Here is a 9909-nt window from a genome sequence, read left to right as displayed (position 1 = left end):
GGCGAGTGAATTTGAGGAATTCTGAAGATACGATCGTGTTCCCCATTCAATTCTGCGTAAGATGCCGGGTTCCGTATCTACGTAACTTGAACGTAACGGATGCGGCGGCCGCAAACGTAAATCGAGGTCCCGAATTCCCTATTCCTCAACACAGGCGGCAGCCGGTTCCTGGTCTGCGCAATATGGCCGCCACCGTTAGACACTACGGCCAATAGGGTTGAAGCGGCATTGCTCCCCTGTGCACTGAACTCTGTAATGGTTGTTCACCAAGCCGGCGCATTATTTGATGCGACCCGTATATTTAGCAGTGAAATAGAGCTCTTCTTTCTTTTATCCTTGATCCTTGCTCTCGTATTGTGACAATTATTGCGTGGCTGCTACAGTTGTTTATGGAAGGGTAAGGTAATTGTTGTTGTATTGAAAATATTTTTAGGCAGTATTTGTTGATATTTTATCAGTTTTAGGTGATTCGAAATCATATTATTGTTCTTAAAAGGTATGTTCAGTAATTGGGGTGGAATGGGTGATATTGAATACCCTTGATTGCTTTTGGGATGCTTTAGATTTAACTGGTGCTGGTGCCGTTCCGTCTTGAGGTGCAAGTCATACCTAGTGCTAGGTACTAAACCGGATATTTTTTTGAAAATGCAGTTTCTGTTTTAATCCTGATTGGTACAGGCTTGCTTGTTTGCATTTTAGGCTTGGAGCTGGTTGGTATGAAATGACAAATGTTGCATATCTGTTAGGTATCCTCTATTGTAAGACTTATCAAATGCAATGATCAGATGTGCTGTTATTTTGAGTGAACCACCAAGTCTAGAGTAGAATAGCAGAAATTGTGGAAGCGTAACAAATGCTAAAGTAACTGACACTGGGTAGTAGGATGCCATGCACAAGTCAGTTGGAAGTTACGGGTGCCTTTGTGATGGGCAGGGCTCATTCTGGCCTGCTTGTTTGATGCCTCAAACGGCATCTTACTGGTTTGATTAATATTTGATGACCAATTGCTATTGTTCTGTAATAAATATTTATATTGCAGCATGCAGGAAACTTAGGTGGTTCACTGAATAATCTTAAATTGTATGATGTATACATATTGCATAGGTACCTACATCCCTATTCCCTAAGTAATTGGGTAAATGTCAAGATTAAGTCCTAAGCAGATTTCATGGATGTTTTGTTTAATATTCTTACATTATTTGACATCCTGAATCCAAAAATGATACTTAAATGTCTCACAACTAAAAGAAAAACATAATCAAACCTGACCTAATCTTACCCATTTACCTATAACCTACCAACCTACTACCTACAAACCTACAACCTAACCTAACCTAACCTAAAACATAAAATTTTTGCTGTTACATATTTGTATCAACAGCATCACAATTGTAGTTAGGACCTAAACTTGACATCATATACCAGTAATTGCACAGTTCAAGTTGGTAAATAGTGAAAAGCATTCATCTTTCATAGGTAGGTATGTTAGTAGAAATTTATAATGTTCGATTTTCCGGTTCTAGGTCATGGTCAGGATTGGGCAAAATTAATCTGAATTGTGTTTGCACTGCACGGGGTGGGACATTTTCACAAAAATGTATCTTTTTTCTTGAATTAGTGATAGGACAGAACAGACTATGAACTAGGTACTTTTAACCTACTTTATGCATTTTTATTGCAAAATATGTCAATGTAAGAATTAAGGTAAATGTTTTTCATGGGACTAGGTATAGTTCATGTTTATCCATTGTGCATCTGAAGTCAGGCAAATATTTCTGGTGATAGGGTTTAAAGTTAAGCCTATTGAATTAAGGATTCATGTCTGCTGCGTGCCTTCCCACAGACCGGCTGGTGCCACAATGGATGAGTTTATCCAGGAGCCGACACTGTTTGACGAGGTGCTGCGCTATGGACTGTATGCCGGCGCAGTGTTCCAGCTGGTGTGCATCGCTGCAGTCATCTTCTCCCCTTCAGACGCCGACCACAAGGTTTGTACACTGTACAGGAACGGGAGGGTGCCACTAAGCCCAGCACAATGACACGAAATGTTCACAGGTTTTATCCCATGTTAAATGAAGGTAGAGTATCAAATGGATGATCCTGCACTTCTTATGCTTAGATAATGAACATGAGCACTAAGCGTTCCGAGATCGAGACAGATAAGCCATCCCTGCCAACTATTTTTCCCAATTTAACTAGGAGGGTATCCGACTGCTAAGCCAGCTGTTGTGTCTTGTGTATTGTGTAATTATTATGAACAATTTCCCTTCTGTGTTGCAGACTTCTGAGAGTAGCGACGACGACACCTCGGACCAGGGTAGCCCGCACTCGTCGGCGGCTCACCGCAGTCAGCACCGTCGCCGGCTCGAGAAGAAGAAACGGCGCTAATTAGCGCTTTCAGATCGCAAAGCTCCGTACGCGCCGGCCATCAGCGCGCTGAAGGCCACTTTTTCTGGCCTCTGGGCGGTATCTGATCTGTGGAGATGCTGTGCTAATCTGTCCGACATGCTGTCCGTCGCAAGAGCTGGAGGCTCAAATATGGTGGGTCGGGCTTGTCATTTTATATAGGTTGTCAAATGATGCGGCAAAGCCCTTTTATTGCTTTATTCCTTTCACTGCCGAGCTCGTTATGGCAGCTTATCAGATCTCACTCATCTTTATTCATTTTTATACTGTTTGACATGCCCTGCCTTCATCTGCAGTAAACGTGCACAAAATAGGACTTTGTGATTTCGACAGGATTAGAATATGCTTTTGCTATTGTGCTTGCTTCATGATGCCGACGACTTTGGAGAACCTGTCGGTTTGGCAACCATGAAGTAGCTAGTTTGGATCATTCTTATTTGCTTTGGAATCCTATGGGCCATCCGTCCAGCTGAAGCCTTAGTTGCCTTAGCCTTAGTTGCTCTCCAAGAGTTGAACATCTTTCTTTTGAACACTTTTACATGATTTTATATTGACCTCCGGTCTAAATCATGACTTTACTGAATAATTATGTCCATATTTGTTTTTGGAATCCGATGTTACACTGTGATGTCATGAAAATATACATGCATTATTTATTCAGACATTGCAGGCACAATATCAACGCGCTATCAGCTGCCCAGTTATTTGTTTTTTCAATGCCTTACATAACCATAAAGTGATTATCAGTGACATATTTACATATAAGCATCACACCAGAGGGTATTCTGGCTTCTGTTTCTAGTTGGCGGGTTTCTGGCAGACAAACCTGTTCTCAGCGAAACAGTCGTCGTGGATCAGAAACTGCTGCTTGGGAATGTAGAGCTCTGTGTTCATAGCCACGCAGTCCTTGCCGGACTGCCAGGGGTCCAAGTACGGCTCCACCAGGTCGATGTCGTCCGTGCTGGAACCATCCTGCCAGACATACGTGGTGTTCTGGTTCTGTAGTCCGGTCCAGAAGGTGTTGTTTCCGACTCGCAGCACCAGAAATGTGATGAGCATGTCGTCGTGAATGGAGAGCAGATCGGCCTCCTCCTGGTGGCAGGCGGACATGGCCTCTGTCCAGTATCCTTGCTGCTCCGAGAACAGGTAGCACGTGTCCTCCGACTGCTCCCAGCCGGCCGGGCACGGCTCGGCGGGCGGTGGCGCTGTGGTGGTTGGCGCCGGCGCTGGGGCCGTGCGACACACGAACGCCGCGCTCTGGTCGGCATCCGCCAGGTGGAACTCGCCGTCATCCGCCGACAGGTACCCCACCGTGCCGTTGCCGGGGACGATGAACTGCTTCAGCTGTTCGTCAAACTCCGAGCCGTCTGACCAGCTGTAGCCGACCACGGGCACGGAGATCAGCCCAGTCCAGACGTTCTGGCCGCCGCCCCGCACTTGGAACGAGAGTGCATAGAAGGTGATCAGGTCGGGCACCGAGGCGAGGCTGGCCTGCTGATTGGCGCACGCCTGCGCGGCGCCGTCCCAGGTGAAGTTGCCGGCGTCCGGGTCGCTGCTGCTCAGATAGTAGCAGCTTCCATCCCCGGTGACCACATCTAGCCAGCCGGGCCCCTGCGGACACGGAAGGGGTTCCTCGGTTGTCGGCTGGGGCGTTGTTTGGGGCTCCTCGGTTGTCGGCTGGGGTGTTGTTCGGGGCTCTTCAGTTGTCGGTTCGGGCGTTGTTTGAGGTTCCTCGGTTGTCGGTTGGGGCGTTGTTTGGGGCTCCTCGGTTGTCGGCTGGAGCGTTGTTTGGGGTTCCTCGGTTGTCGGCTGGAGCGTTGTTTGGGATTCCTCGGTTGTGGGCTGGGGCTTTGGTGGGGGCCCTTCGGTTGTCGGCTGGGGCGTTGTTTGGGGCTCCTCGGTTGTCGGCTGGGGTGTTGTTCGGGGCTCTTCAGTTGTCGGCTGGAGCGTTGTTTGAGGTTCCTCGGTTGTCGGTTGGAGCGTTGTTTGGGGCTCCTCGGTTGTCGGCTGGAGCGTTGTTTGAGGTTCCGCGGTTGTCGGCTGGAGCGTTGTTTGGGGTTCCTCGGTTGTCGGCTGGGGCGTTGTTTGGGGCTCTTCGGTTGTCGGCTGGGGCGTTGTTTGGGGCTCCTCGGTTGTCGGCTGGGGCGTTGTTCGGGGTTCCACGGTTGTCGGTTCGGGCGTTGGTTCTGGTGTAGTCGGATCGGGTTTTGTCGTCGTCGGCTCCGTCGTGGAAGGCTGCACTGTCGTGGGATCCAACGGAGCCTGACAGACCACCCCATACTTATAGTAGTTGGGCTCGGCGTTCATAAGCGCGGCTGATGACCGCTCGTACAGGCCCCTGCTGACCACGGAGGCGGGCAGGTGGGGGTAGCCGCTGTACCAGTGGATGTCGCCGGCGGGCAGTGGGCTGCCGTCCGACCAAGCCCAGCCCTGCGAGCCGTAACTGTGGTCTGCCCAGTACATCTCAGCAGAGCCGAACCCCTTCAGGAACTCGGCGTTCTCAGTGATGGGCCTAGCGAGAAATGCTGTCGGCTTCTGGCTTCTGCAGAAGGCGAGACCCTGATCCCAATAGACGCGGTTGTTGTTGAAGTAGTACTGGTACTGGCCATGGCTCTTCCACTCAGCGACAGCGTATCCTGGAACGGATGAGATCGGGCTTACACAGATGAAGCGGAGAGGGTGGCGCACAACTTACCACTCAGCAGTGACCTTACGCCCTCTCGAGCACCAACTTTTCACATGCGCTCTACGAAATGGAACAGCTTCACTTTTCCCCGATCATAAACCATACCATACTCAAATTTCAAATGCAACAATGAAGGACACATTTAATGCAATGAGGGACACGCGTGAAAGGTTGAGAGAGAGAGAGAGAGAGAGAGAGAGAGAGAGAGAGAGAGAGAGAGAGAGAGGGAGAGGGAGAGGGAGAGGGAGAGGGAGAGGGAGAGGGAGAGGGAGAGGGAGAGGGAGAGGGAGAGAGAGAGAGAGAGAGAGAGAGAGAGAGAGAGAGAGAGAGAGAGAGAGAGAGAGAGAGAGAGAGAGAGAGAGAGAGAGAGAGAGAGAGAGAGCCATTGTATCCCACTCCCAAAAACGTAGAACAATGATTGTATTGTTTAGTGAGCAGAGATTGATTAATAATCGAAATTGGGCCATTGTCAATTGCAATCGAACATAACGCCGGTAGTTGTGTTGATTGTTACTGACAAGATCCCTCTTTCAATGCTCGCTCGATCGAAGCATCAATACGTGCAATCGCTCCGCTATCGTGAGTTTGCCGTTGGTAGCCTATTAGGTAATCACTAATCATCTGTGCTTTTGTGTGCCTGTTGACTAAACATTACCAAGTTCCACAATCCACAATCGCAAACAGTCTCATTATCCTGGGCTATAATTCCGCGATTGGTGATACCAGCATTGATAACTGCGAATTTTTTGTTTGTTAACCCGCGCCCTGGTGGGGTCTGCTCAAAACGTGACCGGGGGGGGGGCATTTTTGCCCCCCCCCCCACGTATCTCCGGAACTAGTGGACGGATCCGCAAAATTCAAACGGCGTTCGAACTTCGAAAGCTCTGTCAAATTTGTAGAGGGTTATCCATGACCTCGGTCACCGATGACGTCACAGGTCAGGTCAAAGATAAATGTTTTGCCATTTACGGGTCTTCTAGGGAATTGCGCTATAACATCGAGTAAAACGCATTTTATGGAAAATCAGCGATAGTGTGTCACTTGCCTAGTACATACATATGTTGCTATTAGAGGTCACTGATAATACCAGGTCAGATCACCAAGGGTCAGCACATGAACCCAATTTTACTAGGGCTGTGCGATGCATGTTTTAAGGCCAATTTTTCATATCCAATTCAATGGTGCTGGTTATACCTAAGACCATCAGGAACGGTTTTGGTCACTTCCTGGTGGTCAGGTCAATGTCAGGTCAAAAAGGCTAAATTTTTCGAAGTTGATATTTTTGGATAAATGGTATTGATTCGATGCAGCTTGTCACGGCGAGTCTAATGGTCTTTTTTTGCGCTACGTGGTCTAGAATGGCTAAAAATTGAGTTTGAAAATTTGACGTCATCAACTTTGAACAGTTTTTTTTTTTCGCTATAACTTGACCAAAAAAGAGCTATCGTTCTAAAATTTGAGTTGGGCGGGTTAATGTCTTTATACTGTTTTAACCCTCGCACGACCAGGCCATTTCTCATAACACGAACGACCAGGGGGGGGTTGTTACGACCCCCCCCTGGCGTTTCGAAACGGAAGGTCGTAGAGCTTAGCGGAAAAAACCAACGGATTGCTCTCAACGAGATCTCGCGATTGGTGGTATATTTTTTGGTCCTAGGTCAACATTTGACCTACTTTTGACCGGTCAAAGGTCAAATTTTCGGAAAAATAGACTTTTTTCAACTTTCAGCGGCGATTGCGGCAAAACGGTGGGAAATATCGACTTGAAACCTTCACTATCGTGTTCCTTGATCAATTCTCTATCGTTTGGTATGTATTTCGTTTCCCTAGCTCTAAAAATGGCGCGTTGGGAGCGCCGGAAGTCGGCAAGGTCACAGTCGGCGGCAGAAATTCGAAAAATCAAAATTTAAATTTTTGAAATCTGATTGTATTTTTGGATTTGGGAGGTCCATTTGCTCCCTATAGAAGCTAATATTGCTGCATATTCCCATTGAGGTGACAAGAATTAGCAAAATAGTGGTTCGGGCGCTTTTCAAAAATAGTACCGGACGCTGTTCCTCTTGTGACGTCATAGCTCCGTGACCTGACCTGACCCGGTCAAATTTCTTATACCATATGATAGCCAATACTTGCCCCAACATGCATGGGAAGTTTCATCACGATCCATCAACCGATGTCCGTACCACCGGCAGGAAACCTCGGGCGTTGGCACTCAGTTTGTGAAAATCCGGCCGGAGGCTGTACCTCTTATGACGTCATAACTCCGTGACCTGACATGACCCGATCAATTTTTTTTCGGCAAAAGATGCGCAAAGGTTGCCCCAGAGGGTATGGAAAATTTCAGCCCGCTACGACAAGCCGTTTAGCGTGCACTTCGAAAAAACCTCAGGGGGGGGGGTTGATACAACCCCCCCCCTAGGCGTTCTAGGGTTAACGTTCAGGGTAACGATTGCATGTCTACATATTCAATTACAAATATGGGTACCTTACCCCTTAGGTTTAGTCCTGCACGGGTACCTACCTATGCAGTCTCAACGGGAAAAAATGAACAAGCATGGCCTGAACCATGCTAATTTTTACCCACTCCACTGAACAAAGTGATCGCGACCACCGTTGAGGGCATCACATCGAAACGAAACAAAATGAGGCTCCAGGCTGCAATGGTCAGGTCGCGGTGATTGTTCCTTGTTATCGCGTTCGGTAGGCTGGTCCTGCATAGCTCACCTGTCAGCAGAAGCAGACCGATCAGCGCCGACGCTCCTCTGTGGACCTTTGACACCATCCCTGACTGTGGCTGTATACTAAGCGTGCGTTGCCAGTGACGGTATAGTAGCTCTCAGCTCCGGTCATCAATCTCGGTGCCCCGCGACGACCGCCGGCTATCGATGGTCACTTCTTACTTATCGGCGCATCGGCTATCAGTCAACGTAATCGATCTCCCGGAATTCGTGGCCTCATAATTTCGTCATGCGACGATCAGCAGAGGCATCCGACGCCTCAAATCGACGAATGTTTACGGTTTTCGACAATAAAACGAAAATTTATATAGTTTTCGTTGCTCATAAGCAACTTTTATTGAACGAGTTTGCTTTAAACTGCACAGCAGTGCGTAAGGAAGCGAAATCCGATGAGATTTTGGAATTTGGATGAACTTTTTTGAGGTATTCGGTATTCCCACCCCGCAACGTCCAAGACCGCCTCTCTGGATCCGCCGTGTACTGTTTCTGAATGGGAGTAGGTATGTACGAGGAGATAATTGTTCCACTACACAGTAGGTAGGTACAGTCTGTCTTAAAAGTACCGCGCAAAGTGACGGTGGATCCATCAAGCCTGACCGAGGAAGGGCCTGCTAAATTTGAGTCACCGAAGCAATTGACATCCTCGTCCATCCCCCAGGTCAATTGGTTCGGTGACTTTCAAATTATAATGGCCCTTCCTCGGTCAGGCTTGATGGATCCACCGTCACTTTGCGCGGTACTTTTAAGACAGACTGTACACAACGGCTGCACTTACAAATCCAAACAGAGGTCTTGGCTGTAAGGGACTTTTTGGACGCCATGGGGCATGGAGGTGAGTAGTACCTATATTAATCTTGGGAGGTGGCATACGTTCAATCCGAAAATGTTCCTAAATTTGCAAACGCTCATCGAACTTAGCTAGTTCCTATGCGTTACTGTGCATATTAATTTTTTTAACTCGAGTTCTTTGCTTTCTAACTTAAGTTCCTTTATTTTTCTTTCCTTCTGCGAGCGAAAAAAGCGACAAAATTACGTTAACCCGCGACCTGGTGGGGGGGGGGGGGGGCTATTGTTTGCCCCCTCTCCAGACTTTTCTATATATCTCCAGAACCGCTGCGCTGATCGTCACCAAACTTTCAGTACCCTCCCGGGCCGGGCTGCGGAGTCGATGGATTTTCGGCGACTCCGACTCCGACTCCGACTCCGGCTTTCAAAAACCAGCTCCGACTCCGACTCCGGGCAGAATTGTCGACTCCGACCGACTCCAACTCCCGACTCCGACTCCGCAGACCTAGCAGGGCTGCGGAGTCGACAGATTTTCGGTGACTCCGACTCCGACTCCGGCTCGGGTTTCTAAAATCGACTCCGACTCCGACTCCGACTCCGGTCACAACTGTCGACTCCGACCGACTCCGACTCCGACTCCGACTCCGACTCCGCAGCCCTGCTCCCGGGCATCAATTTTACACATGGTGACCAAAATTTTTCCAAAGGCCGTGATAAGTTGGCCACAAATGACGTCAGAGTGACGTCATGTTCTGCCGTTTACGACCCCAAAAAAAAGGTTGCGCGAGAAGAGCTGTCAGACCTATAGCGTTGAAGATACAGAAAAACGTTTAAGACATAAAAGGTGTAGAATTATCAGGGCTACAAAATAATTATCTCGAAATTTTGATTTGTTTTTTTAATTTTGAGCCCCAAAATATTTTTTAAATATAATTGCCAAAAATCCAAAACGTTTTTCGACTTTCGAAAAAAAACGGAATATATGTGATAGCTCTTACCAACTTCTATTCAAATACCAAATTTTAGATCGATATCTCTTTTTGGCCAAGTTATAGCGAAAAAAAAAACTTCAAAGTTGATGACGTCAAATTTTTCCAACTCAATCTTAAGCAATTCTAGACCACGTAGCCCAAAACAAAGACCACCATTAGACTCGCCGTGACGAGCTGCATCGAATCAATATCCATTTTATGCAAAAATATCAACTTTGAAATTTGACGTTTTTTACCTGACCTCCACCAGGAACTGACCTAAACCGTTCCTGATAGTCCTATAATCAACACCATTGAGTTT

The 9909-nt window shown here is 47.7% G+C and overlaps 2 protein-coding genes across 6 annotated transcripts; one reads left to right on the top strand and one right to left on the bottom strand.

Annotated features, from left to right (window-relative positions):
- Nucleotides 1-232: 232 nt before the first annotated feature.
- On the top strand, nucleotides 233-3068 carry LOC122385991 (protein anon-73B1-like). 4 transcript variants are annotated; one of them, XM_043374763.1, is made up of 3 exons: nucleotides 233-397; nucleotides 1844-1988; nucleotides 2281-3068. In XM_043374763.1, exons 1-3 carry the CDS (start codon nucleotides 390-392, stop codon nucleotides 2386-2388), a joined length of 261 nt encoding a protein of 86 aa, XP_043230698.1. In that variant the 5' UTR covers nucleotides 233-389; the 3' UTR covers nucleotides 2389-3068. The 4 variants fall into 4 exon arrangements, with proteins under 4 accessions (XP_043230698.1, XP_043230704.1, XP_043230691.1 ...); XM_043374769.1 differs by having other exon boundaries at nucleotides 366-496; XM_043374756.1 differs by lacking the exon at nucleotides 233-397 and adding an exon at nucleotides 523-619.
- On the bottom strand, nucleotides 3046-7994 carry LOC122385979 (lymphocyte antigen 75-like). Of its 2 annotated transcripts, none has more exons than XM_043374738.1 (3): nucleotides 7817-7994; nucleotides 4270-5042; nucleotides 3046-4038 (listed from the first exon to the last, which is right to left on the bottom strand). In XM_043374738.1, exons 1-3 carry the CDS (start codon nucleotides 7872-7874, stop codon nucleotides 3205-3207), a joined length of 1665 nt encoding a protein of 554 aa, XP_043230673.1. In that variant the 5' UTR covers nucleotides 7875-7994; the 3' UTR covers nucleotides 3046-3204. The 2 variants fall into 2 exon arrangements, with proteins under 2 accessions (XP_043230673.1, XP_043230682.1); XM_043374747.1 differs by lacking the exon at nucleotides 7817-7994 and adding an exon at nucleotides 5611-5663.
- Between the last annotated feature and the right edge of the window lie 1915 nt (nucleotides 7995-9909).

This window comes from Amphibalanus amphitrite, unplaced genomic scaffold, assembly GCF_019059575.1.
Source record: "Amphibalanus amphitrite isolate SeventyFive unplaced genomic scaffold, NRLGWU_Aamphi_draft 000015F_arrow, whole genome shotgun sequence".
In the NCBI taxonomy this organism is placed as follows: domain Eukaryota; kingdom Metazoa; phylum Arthropoda; class Thecostraca; order Balanomorpha; family Balanidae; genus Amphibalanus; species Amphibalanus amphitrite.
The sequence above is the reverse complement of the archived record's forward strand: the minus strand, read 5'-3'. Positions and strand labels throughout refer to the sequence as shown.

Bases quoted from the DNA above. Each gene is read 5' to 3' on its own strand.
- LOC122385979 (XM_043374738.1), bottom strand. From the start codon at position 7,874: ATGGTGTCAAAGGTCCACAGAGGAGCGTCGGCGCTGATCGGTCTGCTT. The intron at 5,043-7,816 runs GTGAGCTATGCA...CATCCGTTCCAG, and splicing joins CGGTCTGCTTCTGCTGACAG to GATACGCTGTCGCTGAGTGG. The intron at 4,039-4,269 runs GGGCCCCCACCA...CCGACAACCGAG, and splicing joins CGCCCCAGCCGACAACCGAA to GAACCCCTTCCGTGTCCGCA.
- LOC122385991 (XM_043374763.1), top strand. The intron at 1,989-2,280 runs GTTTGTACACTG...TCTGTGTTGCAG, and splicing joins CTTCAGACGCCGACCACAAG to ACTTCTGAGAGTAGCGACGA.